This window comes from Haplochromis burtoni, unplaced genomic scaffold, assembly GCF_018398535.1.
Source record: "Haplochromis burtoni strain Fernald_Lab_line unplaced genomic scaffold, NCSU_Asbu1 Contig_270, whole genome shotgun sequence".
NCBI lineage: Eukaryota > Metazoa > Chordata > Actinopteri > Cichliformes > Cichlidae > Haplochromis > Haplochromis burtoni.
In genome coordinates this window covers 354,627-377,359 of record NW_024582631.1, presented here as the reverse complement: position 1 = coordinate 377,359, position 22,733 = coordinate 354,627, and the positions used below count along the sequence as shown (strand labels likewise).

General features: G+C 41.4%; 1 protein-coding gene across 2 annotated transcripts; it reads right to left on the bottom strand.

Moving 5' to 3' along the window:
* Positions 1-790: 790 nt before the first annotated feature.
* slc6a4a (solute carrier family 6 member 4a) lies at positions 791-22,270 on the bottom strand. 2 transcript variants are annotated; one of them, XM_005939582.3, is made up of 14 exons: positions 21,699-22,270; positions 13,255-14,170; positions 11,962-12,096; positions 11,281-11,503; positions 10,022-10,160; positions 6,688-6,822; positions 6,430-6,533; positions 6,062-6,189; positions 5,800-5,912; positions 4,602-4,733; positions 4,092-4,191; positions 3,781-3,881; positions 3,411-3,578; positions 791-2,472 (listed from the first exon to the last, which is right to left on the bottom strand). In XM_005939582.3, exons 2-14 carry the CDS (start codon positions 13,724-13,726, stop codon positions 2,398-2,400), a joined length of 2,025 nt encoding a protein of 674 aa, XP_005939644.1. In that variant the 5' UTR covers positions 13,727-14,170; positions 21,699-22,270; the 3' UTR covers positions 791-2,397. The 2 variants fall into 2 exon arrangements, with proteins under 2 accessions (XP_005939644.1, XP_005939648.1); XM_005939586.2 differs by lacking the exon at positions 21,699-22,270 and adding an exon at positions 16,048-16,247.
* Positions 22,271-22,733: the final 463 nt, after the last annotated feature.

The window sequence follows — 22,733 nt, the reverse complement described above, 5'->3', positions numbered from 1 at the left end:
GGTGAAGGTGATTGAATGGCCAAGTATGTCTCCTGATCTGACCTGTGGAGAATTCTGAAGCGAAAAATTGAGCATCACTCGCCATCCAGCATCCAGGCTCTAAGAGAGGTTATTCTGGAAGAATGGAAAAAGATAGATGTTGCAATATGTCACAACTTGTTCATTCCATGCCTAGAAGATTTGGTGCTGTCCTTAAAAAAACAAAACGGTGGTCATACAAAATACTAGATGTAGTAAAACTGAAAATTTTGTGATCTAAGTTATATTATTAACCTTAATTTCATGTTATGGAGTTAAACAAGTGTTCAATAAAACTCAGCCTTGTGAAATTTTTGGAAATTGTTTGTTTGTTTATTGAGCTACTGATTAAATTCATACTTTTTGAAGGGGGTGTACTCATTTATGTTGGGTACTGTATACAAAAATTATAGAGACAAATGTGAAACCATCTGATCCCAAACTATCAAGGTGTTGCAAAGGCACAAAGTCCAGACATGAACCTTATTGAAATGGTGTGGCAGGATCTAAAGAGAACTGGGTACAAACAAATGCCTGCAAACCTCAATCAGCCGACGAAACACTATGAAGAAGACCGGACCAAATTTCCTCCGCAGAGATGAAGTTATACAGATAAAAATTTAAGTTATTGGGACGAAAGATCATTACACACTCTGCACTTCCTGATTGCTTGAATCCATCAAATTGTGAACAAGAATGGACAAACACAAAAACTTACAGATGACAAGATGACAGAGTTCATTGTTTAATTCCATATATCTTTATTATCTGTTATTTCCCATATATTTATTTGTATATATATATTTATATATATATATATATATATATATCTTTATTCTATACAGTTGTAGTCTCAATAGTCTTTTATTGACATATAAGGATCGCAGATAAGCTTGAGAGGTACGAGAGAGCGAGGCAAGAGGGAGTTTAATTTCTTCATAAGATGTTTTGGCATTTAACAAGACAACAGGAGCACGTCACAGACACCCACCCACACGCACACACACATTTGTAGCACAGGACACATACACACCACTGCATGCACACATAAAGGGGCTGAACACCTCTAACCCGTACAACATACTACCTGAGGTGTACACACACACGTGCGCACACACATACACACGCGCACACATTCGCACGTCAACGGGAGAATGAGGAGGAGACAGGCATTCACAGGATTACATTAATACCAGACTGACTAGTAAATACACATGTACATGTACAGTACTCGCCATATTTTTAACTCCTGCTCCTACATACACACAGATACTCTCTGGAGCATGCATGCACGCACACACACAGGCACACAGATTTTTTGGTAGAAAGTAAATGGCAGTAACGCTGACTTTCAGACTGTGATACTGGTGATGGTATTAGCTCTGATCCATATTTGGCTTCTCTTACTGACAGTTGCACAGTATGACGGCAGAGCGTGAGTGTAATTAAACAAAGACCATCGGCACTGAGTCTGGTAATGTGTGGTGAAAGATGCAACGACAGTACTACTACATTGTAAAATAAACTTGTGTTATATTGCAGTTACAAGAATGAATACAAGTGGTTACTTTCCACTGGTTATTATAACAGTCTCTCTTTTACATGACCACACACAGTCACAAACGTACACATTCATACCACTACCAGACAGTGTTTCACAGTGTAGGAACCTCATTGCAGATCTGTCCTTCCGCCAAGATGCCACCAAATAAACACAGGCTGACAGTTAACACAACAAAACCACGACAATATTGAAACGGCTTTAGAAACAAGAACAGAACAGATATCATATATTTGGCTTCAGTAACAGATGTAAAAGATACCTGAATTTTGCTACATATTAGAATGCATAACTTAACAGCATTAAATAAAAATAAAACCATTAACAGTCAGAGCAGAGTGGACTGTAATGTATTTATCTGGCCTTCGCTGACTGAGTTCATTGTACAGTATCTCCTGTTTGGGTTCACGTTTTACTGTCTACATCAAAGAAATTGTGTCATACTTATCACTTATTATATAAAATTACTGTTAGAGCTGGGTGACCTGAAGAAAAACCTGGTCACTGAGTGACTCTGGTGACCCCTTTTAGGTGGGACAGAAATAAGAAGGTGACCACAGAGATTCTGCAAAACTGAGAAGAAAAAACAAAAAACCGCACAAGGATCCGATCTGAACCAAGCTAGACATATCAACTAACGCCTGGCTTCATCTAACTCCGTTCAAATTTCTACATCTTGGTTGGAACGAGTGTAGGAGATGCACGAAAAGAGGCAAAGACGGTGAAAGGTAGCCCCCTTGTCCTGTAGTTTTGCAGTATGTCCAGAAGAGGGCACTCCAGGTAGGTAGAGTTGCACCTTTCTTTTGGTCAGGGTTTGGTCAGACTGCATTTGTGACAATAAAATCTCTGTGGCTGTCCCCGCTGGGCACTGGAGTGATGCTTTTTAACAGACGCTGTGGATAAAGAGTAAAAAAGAGACAGAGAAGAAAAAAGACATATATGACATAGTGACATATAGAGTAAACAGAGCAGTTTTAGTAGTGACAATGGTATCATTATTAGTTACCCTGCCAAAAAAAACATCAAGAAGTATCTATTGGTAAACTATACACTGCTTGAATTAAGATCTTAAAAAGAGCATATTTGTCATATTGTTTTGTTCTGAAACAATGTAGAAGAACACAAAACACCTTCGATTACTGATAAAACACAGCCACCTGTTTTGTCACATTTCACTTACACGCTCGCCATCTCCGTTCACATGTACACAAAAACATGACTTGTGATTGTCGATCTGTGTCGGTGTCATTGTGCGCTCTGGCAGCAGAGTCAATACAGGGCGACAGGTACAGAAGGTCTGTCTAGCGGCCTCTTTGATGCCCTCCTCCCTTCTGTCAACCCCTCACACAGGGTTTAACAAGATTTTAATATCAGTGATGACGATAACGATGCAGACTTTTGCATTCGCTCTGCATTCACAATGCATAATGTGCATTACAAGGTGTTATGCAAAACACCTGGTATGTGTCTGGTGAACACAATTTGATGACTGATTTGTTTTTTGATGCTGCAGCGCTGCTGACGGACGGCGTCCGGTCACCTTTCAGTTACAGCAACGTGACAGGCTACACATCCGCTGCAGGGTGTGTGTGTGCGCGCGTGTTTGGTCGCCTATTCTATTTGCTTTTTTTCTTGCTAATCTCTGGCCCGGGCCTCCACCTTGTTCCTTTGATCTCCAGTCATGTGTTCACAGGAGTTAAACCTGGCAGCGCATGGAAAAGAAAAGGGCCAGAAGCAATCCTTTGTTGTTCCAGAAATATCAGTTGGTCAGGAGAGGAGACGGGATAGATGGAGAAAAACAGAGTTAGGAGAGAATTCAGAAATTCTGCACCTGTTTGAATGTGCCCTTAGCATTGAGCAGGTGGTAGACCATGTAGGCGGGCACACAGATGAATGACGACACCCCGATGCAGTAGCCCAGGACAGTGGTCCATGGTGGGTATTGGTACTCAAACAACCTGACCTCTGGAGGGAAGGCCAAGAAGCTGATGATGATGAACTGAGAAAGGGAACAAATCAGAGATCAGACATAATAAAAGAATGAAATATAAAAGGTAAATCTGACCACCGGGCATGTCAGCTAAAAAGCAAATGACAGCTGCTAAAACTATTTTACCTGCAAGGGCTTACTCTTCAAACTGCTAATTCCAGCAACTAATACAACTTAGTGTAAGTGTGCAAATGCTGTGCATGACACTGACCAGCAGAAAGCAGGGGCAGATGGCCACCCAGCAGACCCTCCAGAAACAACCCGGGTAAAAACCAAGCATGACCTGCACGTCATTGCAGAAACGGTTGGTGCCTGCAGAACGCACACAGACACACGAAACACCTCAGAGCCAAATATCAACAGCGAACATTTGTCTCATTTCTTCTATGTGAACTGACAAGGCAGCTGTGCCACAAATGACGCTCAGAACTATACTTTACACTGTATTTTTATCACTTATTCACACTGCGACTCTCATTAAAGTCACAAATTTCCACCATCGCCACAAAAATAACCACTCACCGTAGAACCAGGACACCGCAATGACTTCCAGCAGCACCACAGTGATGACTGCAGGGCCCGTAGCGTACTCCTCAAACAGCTTCACTACGTACGCTCCTCCCTGAGACACGACACGGACGAACAGGAGGAGAGTTATTTCGGAAACATTTTCTATGAATGACTTATGCAACTTGTGAAACAGTGTTCGTCTGCCAAGCCTAAGACAATGAGTGTTTAATTGAGCAGAAATCTGTGGTGGTCACTGTCTTACTTTAATGAGGGCTGGAGATACATGGATTACTGAGGCTGCTCTAATCTGATTTTCAGCAGATTGGTAACTGCGACACAATACGCTGCATAAAAACAGAGCAGCAAAATTCAAGCTTATTTTACCAGTGTAAGCAAGTTTTTATAATCTTATGATATATACTGAGTGAATTTGGGAAATTATGGAGACTGAATAATGAAATCTTTTGTTGGTAACTTGCATTCTCTTTTGACAGTGATGTGATTATTCCCAAATATACTTACATATGTAAGTGTAGAGAGAGCTCCAAGGTAACACACACACACGAGGCCAAAGACGAACCACTCTCGTCTCTTAACCAGCAAATGAGGGAACTCATCTAGCATAGCTGTGATTACTCCTTCCAAGCCTGCAAACTGGGGTCAAAAAGAAAAACATCAAGATGAGGAAAATAAGGTCAGGTGTGTTTATTTGACCATGTTTTCAATACCTTTGTAAAGCACATTCTGACGGGTTTTATCTTAAAAAGCACTATATAAATAAACTTACTTACTAAGATGGGGCAGAAGGAAAAGAAAGTTAGGGCAGCTATATGTCATGTATGTGAAAATTTCACATCTGTGTTATGTGCTGTTCGTCTCATCTTGCAAATGCTGCAAAGATACACAGCTTTGCTTCTGGACTTGGTGTTGAACTGCTCCAACTCGAGGTCATGTACACCGACATATTTTGCAGTAATATCCTCAGTCATAAAATCAAACAGCATAGCATCCCCGTTGAAGGTTCTACAGTGATTATCAGCTCGTGATAAGAGCTTACGGATCTCTCCACCTGGCTGCCTCCGAGCAGATAAACAAAGGTTTATGGAGACGAGACCATCACACAATAGTGATATGAAACTCTTATCACTTTGTTTTCACTGAATGTTATTCAAAATTGAACACAGAGGACAAATAATGCCCAGTGCGTTGAAGGAGAAATGAGCACAACTGTGAAATCACAGTCAAAGAAAAAGAGGCATTCCCTTTTATAAGAAGACAAATATGAAACATCCCCAAGAACTGGGAGTTAGGCAACAAGTGAATATTTTAGATTAAATAGTAAATGGCCTGTATTTGTATAGCGCTTTAATAGTCCCTAAAGACCTCAAAGCGCTTTACACATCCAGTCATCCACCCATTCACACACTGGTGATGGCAGCTACATTGTAGCCACAGCCACCCTGGGGCGCACTGACAGAGGCAGAGCTGCCGGACACTGGCGCCACCGGGCCCTCTGACCACCATCAGTAAGCAAACGGGTGAAGTGTCTTGCCCAAGAACACAATGACCGAGACTGTCCAAGCCGGGGCTCGAACCAGCAACTTTCTGATTATAAGGTGACCTCCCAACTCTTGAGCCACGATCGCCCCTAAATGCGAGGAGCAAACCTTAAAGAATGTTGACTGACTTTAATACTAAAATGAGTCATCGGAAAACTAACCGTGCTATCCAGACCCAACATGATGATCATGAGGAAGAAGATGATGGCAAAGAAGGTGGCAGCAGGCATGTTTGCAATGGCTTCTGCATAAATGATGAACAACAGACTGGGACCTAGAGAAAAAAAGTGAGACCTGGTATTTATATGCCATCCAAACTTCCACCAACAAACATCGGAGATTCAGTCGTTTATTCTGAATAAATTTCCAACAACTTCAGTTTGGAGAAAGAACTTCTTGCAGTGTGTTGGTGCGGGGCCCGACCTGCATCCTTTGCCACAGCGTCCACATTCTGTTGCCTCATCTCAGCCATGTAGCCCAGCACAGTAAAGATGACAAAGCCAGACAGAAAGCTCGTCAGACAGTTAACCGAGCTGGTGACCAACGCATCTCTGATAGAGGAAACAAGTGTTTAGCAGAAAGATGACAAAGTTAAAGCGCCTACCGAAAGGATTTAACCTTCTGGTAATTTCATCAATAAAGATATGTCAATATTCATGGTGACATATATGTTAAATAAAGGATTTGAGAGATAAAACATTTCTGCTGAACTTCAGTAAACACAGAGTAGCATTTTGACATTAAGCAAACAGACGTCACTGATTTATGAACTCATTAACAAAAGTTTTTACTTGTAGCAGTTGTTGTGAAACGGGTTGTAGCTGGCAAAGGCAAGGAGCACGCCAAATCCTGGACCCAGAGAGAAGAAGATCTGAGCTGCTGCATCAATCCAGACCTTTGAGAGAGTGAGAGGTAAAGTGATGACAAATAATGATGGGAGTGAAGGACACGCGTTTAGAAATGATTGACGAATAAGAGAAAGAGGGCAGGATCTGAGCTCGCTACATATGTTGATGATGGACCTTGTCACACTGAACCAACAGACTCACAGTAGTGGAAAGCAGCTTCTCCCAGTCAGGTTTGAGATAGAAGACGACACCCCTCCAGGCCCCGGGCAGGGTGGCCCCACGGATGAGCAAGATCAGGAGGACCAAATAGGGAAAGGTAGCAGTCACCCAAACTACCTAATACAGAAAGCAAAGAACCTTTTTTACTCTAATTTTAATAAACCTTTATGTGCTTAAAAAAGTGTCTCTGTGGTCCACTCTGCGTTCACTGACTACGTTACTGTACAATAGATAGCATTAGACAGCATTAGACACACTGCTGACAGCAGCGGACGAGTGAGCTACAGCTGACAGCAGCTAGCGGGTCAGCTGCTGCCCAGGATCCCCGGGGTTTGACACGCTAGACCGCTGGTTGCCGCTAGGGCCTGCACCTTCAGGCAATGTTCAGTGTTCTCCCCTGTCGATCGGATCTAATGCTATGCTCTTTGGGCAGCTGTCACCCTTCCTGGCCATTGCAGGGGCTTTGCACCTGGCCCTGTTTTGCCCTAGAATGAAGTCCTGGAGGACATGCTAGCAGCAAACTAAACCGCTTAGACTCACGACTAGTGGTTATAGGCTGTGTGACATCTGCACTGGAGATGATTATTATCTGGTTTTCAACCTAACCCTGGGCTTCTGGCTGTATGTGAAACACCAGCAGATTAGACACCAGCATAGAGTGCTTCGTAAGATGGATATGATTAGAATCTGGGCCCCTTCAACTGGTGCTGATATAATGTTGTTTCTGTGACTTGGCTATCCAAAGCTATACTGGATAAAGACGTAGCAGTTGACCGTTCCAGAAAAGGCACCTAAGCAATTTGAAATCTTGACCTTAACTATTAATCTGTTCTATCAGTCCATGACAGTTGTTGGCTGCTATCGGCTTCCATCTGCTTACCCCAGCACGTAACCTTCTCTGGTTCAACTTTTATCTGAATTGAATTTAAATGAAATCATTCTGGTAGGTGATTTTAATTGGGGCTGTCTTTCTTCTGTTTCTGTTTATTTTAAGGCACACTGCTTGTTTTTAAGTCTAACTCCATTTATTCAAAGCCCCATGCACCTTAATTCCAAATCCCCAGATAAATCTTCTCTTATAGACCCTTTATTTATACAATGTGCCACAGAAGTTTTCCACATTGGCAGTTTTTGCCAAGGACCTGAGTGATCACTGCATAGCTGGTGCTGGGAGAAACACCAAAAGTAAGCTTTTCTTCACGATTTATTCAGTTTTAACTGGGGTCGTATTACAATGACTGACATTGGCAATTTAGCTTGGAAATATTTCCAAGAGAGTTTTATCTATTTTGTGGACAAACATGCCCCTTTTTGCCAGGTCAGGCCCTGGTTCAATTCGGAACTGGCTGGCCTCCTACATGAGAGAAACCAGGCCTGGGCAACTGCGAGAAAATCCTGATCCGATGATGATTGGCTATGTTTTTGTCAGCTGCGTAATCAGTTTACAGTTTACTGCCTCCATCAGGAAGCGTACTTTCTGACTTTAACCACTGACAGTATAAACGACCCTAGGAGGTTTTGGCAAACTATAAAGTCTCTCCCTGCCAGCTCTCATTCCTCAGAGCTACCTCTTCACTTAATTATTGACTTCATTCCTGTGTCAGACAAAACTGAAATGCTCAATTTTTTAAACAAACACTTTGTTGCTTCTTGTTCTTTGTTTAGCACAGTATCTGATGGTAAACCTCCTGCATACAACTTTGCTAGCAGATCGGTTACTAACACTCTTTTCTTTACACCTTTCATGGTAGAAGAGGTATGTAAGGCTTTGAAGAGCCGCGGCACAAAAAATTGGCCGGTCCTGACAGTCTTTGTCCCTTCTTCTTGCGCGTGGCAGCAAATATCATAGCTGAGCCAAGAACTACTGTGCAGCTCTTTTTATTGATCTATCAAAGGCTTTCGACACTGTTGACCATGGTATTTTAGGTCAGAGATTACTGGAAATAAGCCTTTCAGTCCGAGCATTTGACTGGTTCTCCAATTATCGTTTGGACTGTAAGCAGTGTGTGCAGCTCAATCTTCCAGTTTTTTTAAATGTCACTAATGGAGTGCCGCAGGGTTCTGTCCGGGGGCCTATATTATTTACTATTTATGTCAACCGTGTTGCACAGAATCTAGATGCATCTGTTCGTTTTTATGCAGATGATACAATTATTTATCGCTGTGCTCGTACCATTGACATGGTTTTCAAACAATTACATCTAGCTTTTGATAGTATTCAGTCTCAGCTGGGTCAGCTCAGACTTAGTCATGTTGTTCTCAAACAGAAAGAGGGTGCCGGCAGTACTTCATTCTCTATCTGCTCAAGCCATTTCTATTGAAACTGTGGCCTCATACAAATACCTAGCTAGTGTGATTGATGAAAATCTTTTCTTCAAGCCACACATTGACCATCTATTAAAGAAACTGAGGTTCTTTTTCAGAAACAGATCATGTTTCTCTTTCATGGCAAGGAAAAGGCTTGTTGCTGCCACTTTTTTACCCTTCCTGGATTATGGTGGCATAATTTATATGAATGCCTCTGCTCACTCTTCATCTTTTGGATTCTGTCTATCATGGAGCACTAAGATTTATGACTGATTGTAAACCTTTAAAACACCACTGTACTGGTCCTCATTGGTCTTACGCAAGGATGTTCATTGGTATCATTTTATCTATGAATCTATTTCTAGTTTACTGCCCTATCAGAGTACATGTTACGTAAACAGTTTAGACTGGGGTCTCCGGACATCACATTCACCGTTCCACCAGTTCGTACAGAGCTTGCGAAGAAGGTATTCTCCTTTTCTGTCCCGTCTTCATGCAATACATTGCAGAAGGATTTGAAGTTCTCTCAATTGATTTCACTTTCAGATTTCAAACTTGTTTTTAGTATGACTATGCACATTAGACATATTTAGCTTCTTTTTTAAAATATTATTGTTGCAATTTTAACATGTTTGTCTGGAGCAGGTCTCTCTTGTAAATGAGACACTGGGTCTTAATGGGACTACCTGTATAAGTAAAGGTTAAATAAAAAATAAAAATGTAGGATTTACAGTATAAATCTATTTCTACCAGTCTGTTTTACTCCTTTATCTGAACATAAGGGCATGAACTTTATGTCTAAAAATGGTCCTATATTGCCTTAGCTAGGTTCTGATATTCATTCCTTTCTAATCAACTTTTCTACACTCAATGATGAATATAATGAGGGTAAAGAGAGGACAGGATAACTGCTGTTTTTTTCCCTCTGTCCATATGTCTCCATCCATCAATCCATCCATCTGCTCTAACTGACACCCCCCATCAGCCATGCAGGCACCCCTTCAGCTACCTTTCCAGACGTCTTGACTCCTTTCCAGATGCTGAAGTAAACAATGGTGAAGATGAAGAGCAGACATAAAGCCAGTTGCCAGCTGATAGAGCCCAACTCGTGCAGACCTGGGGAGAGATGGACCTGCAACACCTGCCGGCTGGAAGGAGAAAACAAGAAAGGGCGTTTGTGTTGAAAGTTGAGGTTGAATGAAATGCAAAGAGGAGAGACAAGGAAGACATTTTATGCAGATGAATCGACACGAGAGGACAGGAGCTAAAAAGTAACTGAGTAGAGGTGAAGAAGTGTAGGAAGTGGAAGAGGAGGAGAGCAAGCAGGAAGGGAAGGGCATATTATGCAGAAGTAATGGATAAAAGACAAAAACAATATGGGATTGGAGACAAGGGAATGTTGGAACATTAAGGAAAGCAGAGGAAAAGGAAAGAGCACGGAAAGAAGGAAATGTGATATGAGCGGACCAGCGAGAAAAGAAAGAAAACCATCAGTACGTAAGACAAGACTATTACTATTCAAAAGGGTTTAGACAAACTTTATCGCAACTTTCTTAAAAGCTAAAAAAAAAAGAAGTCAGAAACAAACTGTAAGGTCAGTGTGTGGGCACAGGTTAAGCACCAGGAGCTCAAATGAAAAAACTGAGACATGAATTGTGCTAAAAAACAGGAAATTCTGGCGCCAGACTGAGTTGTGGAATCTGTTACTTTTAAACCTGCGTTAGGAAAAGTCAACTCTGCGTCAACCCTGAATCTGTCTCAGCAGTCAGACGCTGTGCTGATAAGACTGAGCCCGTTGACTGCACAGACCCAGAACAGTCAAGAATAACAGAGACATTGTTTTTCAAAAGACCCTGACTTAATCGCTGAAAAAACAGCACATTAAAACCTGGTTAACTCTTGGAGGACTTATATTTTATTACTGGCTAATACCAAGCATTACTTTTCTCTGATACTTTATATTTTCCCATAATCCAGTACTTAAAAAACTCTCTCACCTGCTCCTAAAGGGGCGGTTCATACTTCTGTATTACTTATGCACTCATAAAGAATCTCCAATCAGTCATTCGTACTCCGAAATACTAATGAAGTCTCCCTGCACTGTTTTCACCACCAGTAAGGGAAGTGGGTTTTTAGGGGATGATGGTGGGGAATCTGTCGCACACACCAGAACCAACCCTGGAATTGAAGTCATCCTCCCTTCACCTGACGTCTCCCTCCTGCGTAGAGCTCCCCCTATGCCACTACATCTGACTTACATGCACTTACGTATAGAACTCCTCGGCAGGGGACGTAGAGGTGTTGGACCAGGACACGTTGTGGTCTGAGGACATGTAGCGGTTACAGTTGGCTGTATTCCAGGGGTTGGTGCAGGTGGACCAAGGCAAAGTGGGCCGGAAAGATGACAGTAGGTAGTACAAGGCCCAGGCCATGATGGTGTTGTAGTAGAAGGCTACGTAGAGGGCTATGATACAGATGGCAAAGCCTATCCCTGGGTGAGTTGAAGCAAATAAATACATAAGTAACACCAGATCACTCACTGCCTACATCACTCACAGACATCAGTGGGTTATTTTTTCAAGCTAATTCAGGTTCCCTTTGGGTGAGTGTGTGACATTTCCAAACAACGACAGTTTACATACTATCAAATTTCTGAGCATCTGGCATTTGGCATTAAAATGTGACAATTTCCATAACAGAGAGTCAGAACATCTCACTAGAGGTACAGGAAACTAGGGATGCTCTTCAAGGGTGGGGGGGCAGGGAGGTTAAATGAGCTGTCTCTTGGACTTGGATGATTTGAAACTCCTTCTTCGTCTTTTTTTTTGGTTTTCCTACCTCTAACTTTCCAGTCCCTCTAAAGTTATCTTCTTCCACGTTTCGTCCAAGCTGTTGCTTTTGACTTTCTCCCTATAATCGGTTCTCTCTCTGTACACCCCTCGCTGTTACCTTTGAAGATGGGACAGATGTGTTTCCAGATGGAGATGCAGCCACTGCGATGAAACTGACCGAGCGCTAGCTCCATGTAAAACAGAGGCACCCCTCCGAACACTGCCATCAACAGGTAGGGCAGCAAAAAGGCACCTGGACAGAGACGTTGGAGAAATTTGGGAGGGAGAATAAATGCGTGACAATGAACACATGTTGTGGGAAAACAGTAAGAAGCCAACTACACTCAAGAGAAACTGAGCTCTTTCACACACCATTTAAGAACACTCTGTAAAAATCCTAACAGGTGCCAAAGCTTATTATTTATATAGCTCAATCTATTCAAAAACAACACTGCTGTATGCTTTCTGGAGTTATTTTTGCTAAAATCCTATCATAAAGGATCTCGACGTTGATGTTGGCTTTGTTCTAAAATATGAAAGTAATAAAATTAAAGGCCTAACACAGATGAGCAGAAGAACATCAGGACGGCAGCCAGATCTCCGACTCTTCGGCTTTTGCGGGGTGTTTGATAACACATCGCTCTCTCCTTCTTGCTATCTGATTGTAAACTTATTTCCATGTGCATGTGTTGCATTTGTGTGTGTGGACGGGACGGTGCTTGTGCCTCTTTGTGACATGAAAGCAAAGATAAGGGCTGATTGAGCAGCTGCCTGCGAGACAGGTTATTAAGCAAGGAGAAAGACACTGAAAAAAACACAATTAATACTGTTGCCTCTATCAAGTGTGTCCCGAGTCTTCATCTCTGCCTCGCTCTGTGAGGCACACACACTCACACACAGAACACAGGAAATTGCAAAGGCTTTATTATTGCAAATTCAATAAAAAGAGAGGTTGTGTTTGCCGCCAGGATCGGCTAGTGAAAGAGCAGGGCAGACACAAGCGTGGACTTTGTGAAGACATACCTTTTTGTACCTCCGATTGCGCAAGAAATAAGCTACATCAAAGCATTTATCAGTACACAACTTTGTTAATTGGGGCACTCCTTGTAAGCTATTAAAGCATTTATTGGGAAGTACCACAAATCATCCTAATCTAACTCAGTCTTTAATAACGGCAAAGCTCGAGAGCAGTCGACCGACTTCAGCTGTCACATATAAAACACATAATGTGAATTACAGAATACACAGCAGTGAGTTTGAAAGAGCCTTTTCTTCTGTCTAATCCTTCAAATCCTGTTTGCTTTAGCTTGGGATCTGACGTGTCATCTCTCTCTCCATTCCACCACACTTTATGTCTCATTCTCCCCCCTTCGACACGTTTCTCCCCTCCAAACATGTTTTGCTTCCTCACCTCCTCCGTTTTGGTAGCAGATGTATGGGAAGCGCCAGACATTTCCCAGGTCCACGGCGTAGCCAATCACAGACAGAAGGAAGTCCATCTTCTTGCTCCAGGTTTCTCTGGGCCTGTCCAAGCTTGTTTGCTGGACCATCAGAGTCCTTAGGCCTCCCAGAGGTGCTGAGGATCCAGTACCGCCTCCGGGTCCTGAGGCTGTACCCGCAGCGCAAGCTGCAGTTCCTGGGCTCTCCCTGGGGCTCTGAGGGGTGGATGTTGTGAAGCCATTGGACACCTGCTGGCCAGAGCCAGATGTCATGCTTTTGGGACCTCTGTCTGCAAGCCCATCAGCAAGCATAAGTCTGCCATTTTCACGTTGTGTCCCATCATCTTCTCCCCCCATGTCCTCTCTCTCCTTGTCCCTCTCTCCCTCATTCTCCCCTTTGTCCATTGTCAGCATGCTCGTCATCATCATATCTTTTGTCTCCATTGGATTGTGTTGATGTTCGTGTTGGCAAGGTAGTTAGGGGTGGAGAGAGGTTCTCAGTGACAATGAAGGGAATGTGGTGCTGCTGTCTGATATGGTGCCCATTAGTGGAAAAGAAGCTTTAGGAGAGGGGTGTAGTGAGAGTTTGGGACAAGACTGGGGAAGACTGTCCTTCTCATGCAGGTAAAGGAGATAAGGAACGGGAAATGAAAGCTAAAAGAAGAGAAAGGGGCCAGATTGAGGGGGTGTGTATGTGGGGAGAGGACTGAAATGTGTAAGGGTCTGTTGAGCAAGAGGGAATAAGAGCGGGCTGCAGGACAGACAGAGGAGGGTATACGAGAGGAGAGAGATGTGTTTGAACAGGATGTGGCTAGCAGAAAAGTTACAAGAATCTTGGATCTATTCCACAAACAGCTCGTCCTCTGAGGCCCACAGTGATGGTGCAAACTGCAACACACAGAGGGGAAACACACGGGTAAATCACAGGATGAGAGCTGATCTTTTTTTAATTACTTTGCAGTAAACCTAAATAAAAACAGAGCAGTCCTCAGGGCAGTTTGCTTTTTCTGGATGAGACAATAAAAACGAAAATGGCTGTAAAAAAAAACAACCCCAAAACAAAACAGGACAGAGTCTTGTTTTACATGATAATGAATAAGAGGATAAATCCTAGGAACAGAGGAAACTGAGGGGTTTCTGCTGCGACATGTCGATTCACTTACCGGAGCCTTCTACTTCTGTTTCTCATTTTACGCTATCAGTTGCATAACGTGTTTTGATGCTTATCTGACCAAAGTAAACTGGGAAGAAATTAGAGAATCTAAATACCAGTGCCAGCAGCACATTTGAAGGCAGGAAATGCACACAAAAAAAGGGGGAAGAAAAAAAAGAAAAACAAAAGAGCATCTGTGGACATGCGCTAGAAAAGATGCTCTCTAATTTTCATAGCAACAACAAACACTGGGCAAAGCTCAACAGGTTGTTCTTTGGTTGCTGTGGCGCTGAAATATGTTTAGCAGTTTTACAAGAAAATAAAGGTTAAGCTGAAAAACAAGACTTGCGCAGCATGAGAACCAACTTTTTATCTTTTTTCGAATGCAAATTCTATTTTTTTAAATTTACTCATGCAAAACAGGACTCGGGCAAATAAAACTAAACATGTAATTCAATCTCAAGGTGCAAACAGTTCTATGAATTCATCATAAACCACATCATAAAGCTCACATCTCCTAAAGCTGTTTTTTTTTGTTCTTTTTTTTGTTTTGCACTAGAAATTAAATTCTGATTCGAATAATCCAAGATGCTTTCACATGAGCGATGGGTCAAACTATGACATCTGTTCAAAAGTGGATTAGTTTGTTTATAGTGTTAGCCCAATTAGTAATGAACTGTAAAATGTGGGAAGACACAATTTACATGGAATGCCATTACCTTAATGAACAACGAGTGTCCAGCAGTTGTACACTGCACGACATTCATTCCTCACCGACATCTGACTACCACACAACAAAGGACGCCGTCAACTACATGGACTCGAGCACAAAAAGAAACAATGGATCGCTTCCTCTCCACTCAAACTTTTTTCTTCTCCTCTTGCAAACCACACTTTTAATTTCTAGCGAAAAAGCCCCAAATTTCTTCATCACAATAACTTCCATGTGAATCCTCACCAGTGTTAAAGAAGTACTGCGTGTTGCTCGATTTTAAAAAACGCACTGGAAAATCTGTTTTTGACCTACCATGACATCAAAGACGTGAGAATAAAATGAGACAAAAAAAATAAAAAATTCTCCTCAGCTACACTTACCTCATAAAGACAACAAAATGTATCAGCTGTCACACAATCTCACAATAAGTGAAGGAAAACAATGGGAAAGGTCTCAATATAATGCTATTGTCTGGACTCTATGTGCAGACAAACTTCATCACCAGGGAATCCCCCCCCCACCCCCCCAAAAAACAAATAATAATGAAAAATACATGAAGACCCATTGTTAAAGACAAATCAACACTACAGACTGATACAGTGGTGCAAACTTTAAATTCACTGATCTCAACAGGAAATTATTTAATCTCTTGCCGTTTCACAAAGTCATTTTTAATAAAGAAAGAGACGGTGAGATGACAACATCAAGATTTCAGCAACGATAGGCTGAAAGAATACGAGATGTGAGAAAAATACTAATGAGACATTATAAAACAACCCAAATTAAAACCAAAAGCACTCTCTGCAGCAATCTTACTAACTTTTGAAGTAAAAGCACTACAAATCAAACCAAAAATCTAAAGTTGTAGGTTGTACTCAACCCGCATGCATACATTACCTTTAGAGACAACAGAAGAGGTCAAGAAGAACATGTGGCGCTTGAATCGTATGTGAAGAGCGGCAGCAAGAACTTCTACCCAAAACTTAAAGAATCCCGTGGAATGGCAAAAACTTGCTAGAGAAACAGCGTGCCCTAGCACATCAGGACACCGCGTTTGCCCATTGAGCTCTCAAACCTCTCTCATTTTTCTCTCTCTCTTTCTCTCTCCCTCCCTTGTTGTCCCTCTCTCTCACTCACTCCACAACCAACCACACTTCCACACACACACACACACACACTTCCACACATGCCTGGTTCAGAGAAGCACAGCCGTGCAGATGTATGCACAGATGGATACATGGATGCATGCAATCAGACAGAAGATAATAAAGAATCATTAGGCGAGCACAGACCTGCACATCACAGTATCAAGTTTTTGCTTTGATACACTGATAGTACAAACAGAAATGATGAACTGGAGCACAGATCCAACATGGTATGGTCATGGCAGAACTGTCATTAAAGCACAAACACAGCCACACTGTGCAGACAGGGGAAGTCCTACCCTCGAGTAGTTCTTCTGGCATTGTGGGGCTCTGTGTCAGGGTACGTCTTACCTGCACACACACACACACACACACACACCACCACCACCAACATACTACACTGGTAAAGCACTGCTGTGCTGCAGTGCTTTTACTCCCCCTCTTTCCACTTTTACTTTTAGATTTTGTCAATCTAAAATGTCTTCTGGTTTTTTACTAAAGTTTCTAACGTGCACCTGTTCTGCAGAAATGCAGTCTTTGCTGCTCTGACCCCGGTTGCATACATACAAGTTTTCCAACCAATTTGACTGCACAGTTGATCTCATATACATTTTACGAGATACTGTCTTTCTGTCGAATGCTATATTTGATTCATTCACAAGCTGACTTCTGTGTGTTTAAAGTGCATTAGCAATCTTTGGAATTAAAAGCTTCACTTAAACACTGCTTGCTGCTCCGAGTCTCTGAGCAGCTGAATCATCTTGCTTACTGTACTTGGTGCAAGGCTGTGGTAGTCCAACTGTGTTCTCTGTACCTATACTCCCCCAGGTTATTGCTGCAACTTAAGCATTTTTGTTTACTTGAGCAACAGTTCAAAAGTATTAAATACTCTCATTAAAGCTGCTTTACATATCAAGTTAGGTTGTGAGAAACAGAAACTAGCAGACCCCATAACAACCGGTGTTCAGTAACACATCTTATATATAAAATAAAAAAATATTGGCTCTGCAATACTGTTATGTCAACATGTAAGTGCATTTCCAGCCTGCCTGGGTGGTGTGTGGGTGGATGGGGGCACATAAATCTGAGGGCTTATAAGATGATTAAGTAAAGAATAAAAAAAACAAAGTTATGTTATCGTCAGAAATAATAAATATTTTAGTTTGTTGTTTCTCTGTTATTTGAATGAAACCATCTGAGAACTTATTTATCTTTAACAAATTTTTAAATATGCTTTTATTTTTGATATTAAATAAAATAAAAGTCGGGATTGTAAGAAATGCATTAAAAGTCCCATCTTGGTTAAACATTACCACCACTGTCATGTTCACACGCAGTGCAGACAGACACAAGCACAAGCATGCACAAACACTTTCTCACGCACACCCATGCTGTATAAACCATATCTGCACTCACACAGCTGAGGTTGAGCAATATGTGTTATTTAAGTGTTAAATAAATAATTATATGATAATGCAAAGTCTCCACTCCCGGTGAACCATATGTAAGTTAATAAGTAGGTTTTGTTTTTTGATTTTTTCCCCAAGAATCCCAAAGAGGGTCTCAGAGTATCTCTTACTCTAAAACAACTCAAAGCTTTTGGGCTCTGTGCCAGCTTCTAACAGCCTATAGTCTGGACCTTAGACGACAGGAATGTTTGAGTAAAAATAATGTGCAGTATGCTTTGGCAACTCTCAGGGGGTTTCCTGAATAATTTTGGACTCTAGACTGTAGAACACAGTCAACACTATTAGCCAACCTTCCTTTTGTTCAGCTTTTAATCTGAACGGAACATACCTGACAGAAATGAACAATCAGATTGGACCCAACAGCCAGTTTTTCTGACTAACTTAATTTATTAGAAATGAATAGCGAGGTAAAGACAAAATTACCTTTGACTATATTTTTGCACTGTGGACTAGTGCCACTATCTGGCTCACATCAGGTTGGGCTGGAGCCCATCCCAGCTATCATAGGACAAAAGGCAGAAAGCAGCCCGGACAGGTCACCAGTCTATCACAGACAGACAACCATCCACATATGGCCAATTCAGAGTCACCAATCAACCTAATGTGCATGTCTTTGGACTGTGAAGAGAACCCACACAGCAACAGGCAGATAGATCCGGACAGTAGATTTGAACTTAGGACCAATGTGCTACTCACTGATTTGTGAGAAGCCAATACCCTGCTGTATATCAACCTAGCTTAAATATTGATGTATATTATCCATCTGTCAGTTATAGTGCATATTTTAAGCATTATCTCGTCGTAGTATATTTGGCACAATAAAAGATCTTCCAAAATAATCTAAGTTGAGAGACACGGGTTAAAATAAATATTATATTTAGGACAGTTATTCGTAACATTTGTCTTGCATCAACCCAGAAACCCACTGAACACGTGGTGTCACAGTTTTGCAGATTTGACATGAAGGCAAATAAAACACAATCTGATAGCTGTACATAATGAAAATAACATAGCACAGCTCAGTATTAATATGCATAACAAAGCCTGTTACTTCCTGGCAGAAGATGCTGCAGTAATAAAGGGTAAAAGTAGACGATAGCACAGAAAGAAAGGGGGGAAATTATACTTTCGATTTGGTGTTTACTTAACCAAAAAGAATAGTTTAAGTTTGTAAAAATAAAAAAGATAAGACAAAAAGATGAGAAAGAAAATGTCAGAGAAACTTATTATTTGGGCTTTGAAGAAATTTGCTTTTTCAACATTATTTTCCCATTGAATAAGAGACAAAAACACTAAAAAATAATGAAGTCCTTTTGTTTGTACCGTTTTATGGTTTTATGTTTTTTTTTAAGCTCTGTGAGAGTAGCCATAGTTTCTCATAGGTTCCTGACATCACACCAACTTCAGTCCTGGCTAACTGAAAAATAAACAGTGCAGGCAGGAATGGGAGGCAAAAACCTTCAGTGCTGCACAAACAATTTAACTAGAATGTGGGACCTTTTGTAATCATACTCCCAGGAGAAAAACAGGTTTTTTATTTTCCAGATTGATGTGCGACCTGATAAGCAGATGTGCAAACACAAATTAAGTGGCTTTCCTTCCTTTAAGGTTTCAGTGTTTATAGGGGTGACTGGGCTTTGCTTTCATTTTTGTTGTACTTCTTCTTCTTATTACAAAACAAAGAAACCAGTTTAATTCACAACCCCCTGGCTTGATTTGTCTGCTTTTTGGCTGCATCAACACATTTTCTATCCTGGTCTGAACCTCTGACCTCCTCTGTGTTTGAGTTTAATTTGGAAATCGCAATCCAAGTCATCCAATAAAGTAACAAGTGGTAATCTAGGAGCCGAGAGATTACGCGTTAAGCAGAATACGTCAGACACAAGCACAAAGAACACTGGTACAGCGAGTGAGAAATTTGGATTTAGCCCTTCAGTGACACCTCTTCAAATATAAAAACGGACAGAACTGCAGCTTTTTCAACAGCAGACACATTTTCATAAGAAAATCATAACCTTATTATTGTGCTCTCTCTTGAAATCACAGAGTGATTATACATATATGTGCTTTTAACTTAATACTCCTAACCCTCCTCATAAGCTCTAATACAAGTTTCAAAACACAGAAATGTAGTCGGACTGCTCAACCTAAATTTTGGCCAATAACAGTCCATCTAAATACTTGTCGCTGTGCTACGATGAAAACGAAGTGCTTGCTGACAATACGATCAGGTCAAGACATCAACTATACTTTTAGTCAGCTGTGCCAAAAGCATCAATTAATACAGCAATTTAATGACATTGATACGTCAGTGGAAACAATGTCTTACAGTGACACACAGAGGCTTTCAAATGCTATGACCCATGTCTAAACTTTAAATGTGTAAGGGTTTTTTGTGTGTTTTAAAGAACTGTGTTTAAAGAAAATAATATAAAGGTGAAAAGTACAAAAGCGGCCCTTGGAATGGTGCATCACAGCCTGTAGTCACAATGCCGCAGGTTAAATTCCAGCTGGGACACAGGTTACAAACTCTCTCACTTCCTCACACTTTCCTAACTGAGTCTTCAGTGTGATTTAGTTTCACAAATGAAGTAAGATAATAAATAATAATATCATGTTTATAAGACAAAGATAAATGTTGCCACTAGGAAACAAAGGCTCTATTGACTACTAGACGACCAACACTTCCTGCCAAATAAAGACTTTGCCAGCACAACTTAGGAGCTTGACCTCTTACTTCGACCTCAAGTGGTGACATAAGCTCCCCTTGGTTAAGCGGCACAGCCATTAAAACAAAAGGCAGTCCTACAGGTGTCCAAGGACAGATGACCAGCTAGGTAATAACAGCAAATTCTGCTACAAGCATTATGAAGTTATACTATTAAAATAAACACGAAAATACAGTCTGAAACAGTCTGGGGCATAAATGCTAGCAATGGAACTAAAAGAGACAAAAAATATGTTCTCATTATTTTCTGGTTTATGATGGTGAAATATATATATTTGTACAATGGGTTAAATAAATGAAGTTCAGTTCATAATAAGACTCTCCTTAGAAATGTCCTGGTGACATTGAACACAGCATCTTTGAGATGTTGCAGATATTTTCCAGGAAGGCTGAAAAAAAATGACTGCCTCATTATTTATTTGATTAGCGATTATTAGGCTAAAGGCTATCCACCCTAGATATTCTTTACTGCTATGAAAGGATGTTGAAACCCAGCAATCTGCAAGCAGCACTTATTCCTATTTCCCTTGAAACCACAACAGTGAGATTCAACTAAAACTTGGCAGAGTTATAATCTGTGGGCAGTTGATGTTTGTGTTAATTATTTGGGGATTTTCTCAAAACTGAGCAGCTTAATGTCCTCGAGGGAGCAGCGAGAGCTGACCTGTTGAACAACGCCACACATTACCATCGGAGAGGTTACAGCCACATCATTCTTTATTCTGTATTACAAAACACCTGCCACGAAGATTGAGAGCATAAAATAGAGAAGAATGCATGAGGTGCTAAAAATCATCGAGAAGCTTTGATTTGGCGTGCATCGCACTTTTCGTTGAAATATGAACCCATTACTGATAATTACTTCCATATTCATTACTCCAAAAACTGAAAGTTTGTCACAAATCTGGCAGCTTCGAAAAGTACAAATCCACATAAAAGAGATTAATAACAGAGATGAGGATGAACCCTTGATATCAGAGGCCCCAAAAGGAAATTAAACTACTCCCATCCAACGCTTACATAAAAATACAAAAAACACCTCATCTCCTAAATCCCTCCTGGTGTTGCTGAACAGTTACACACATGCACCAGGCCTATGTAAAGATCTCACACACTCGCTGGATATGAATTTACAGCTGAGGACTGATTACAGTAAATCGCATATGATGAACCTGCTGGTGAGGAGTCCAGGCAGAGTAGTCTTACCTTGATATTGTTAGCAGGACAGCGCGCGTTGCCCGTGGAGCATCCGGTCATCTGGACCCCCAAGACGTCGCCGCCGACCAACGCCGTCTAAACCCAATCACACAAATCACACATGCCTGGGCTTACAGCGGGCCGGGTTCTGCTCCGCCTGGATTTAAGACACAAACACTCGAGCATGCAAATGTCCGCTCACACCCAAACACACACGCTGAGCTTTAGAAAAGGATACTTGACCCTAATCCAGCACTCCTTGGTGCATATTTATAAGGGTCAAAGAGGAATGAGAGAGGAGCACGTGCACATTAATTATGCTGCATATGTAAAAAGAAAAAAAAAAACAACATGATGAAACACCAACATTATGAAGTGAGTGTGAGAGAGAGATTTTTTTAATGTCCCAGGCTGTCTGTGCCCTGGTCTAACTAACCCATTTATGGCCACCTGCAACCTATCCTGCCAAATGGACCAGTGCCAGGTACAGTAGTACAGTCAGTCTACATGGCCTTTATTGTGTGTGACAGACATGAAATGAAAGAGATAAAAGGAGGCATCCTGAGCAGAGAGGGAAAACAGTCACAGACATGTTGATATTAAATTATAATCACTGTGTCCTCGTTCCTTCTGCCTCACCAACTCTCACACACACAAACTCTCCTTCTTGTTAAAGGCCGGTGTTGAACGTCATTCCAATCAGCATCAGCTGAAGTTCTAGGTTAATCCTCACGGCATGCAAACCACACACAGGCGTGCAAACACACACACTGTTGAAGAAATGCGAGGCAGTAATGAGACCGGTTGTGCGATGACCATTCCTGTATGGTTCAGCGATGGGCTAATTCTTCCTGTCAGACACAAACGGCTGTATGTGGAAACTATCATAAGACTAATTTTGATGTCAGGACTTTTAAGCCTGGGTGCACAGGTTCATAAGTTCACAGGCTTGCTTTGTAACACACCGTACGAGAAGAAAACTTTCGAGAGAGGCAACAGGTTGCAAAAGAGGAACGCACTGACATCAAATGGCCATTAACCTCA

Excerpts from the sequence above, each read along its gene's own strand:
- slc6a4a (XM_005939582.3), bottom strand. The coding sequence starts at position 13,726 with ATGGAGACAAAAGATATGATGATGACGAGCATGCTGACAATGGACAAA. Across the intron at positions 12,097-13,254 it reads CTGCTACCAAAACGGAGGAG|GTGCCTTTTTGCTGCCCTAC; the intron begins GTGAGGAAGCAA and ends GTCTCTGTCCAG. Across the intron at positions 5,913-6,061 it reads CGCTGTGGCAAAGGATGCAG|GTCCCAGTCTGTTGTTCATC; the intron begins GTCGGGCCCCGC and ends TTTTTTCTCTAG.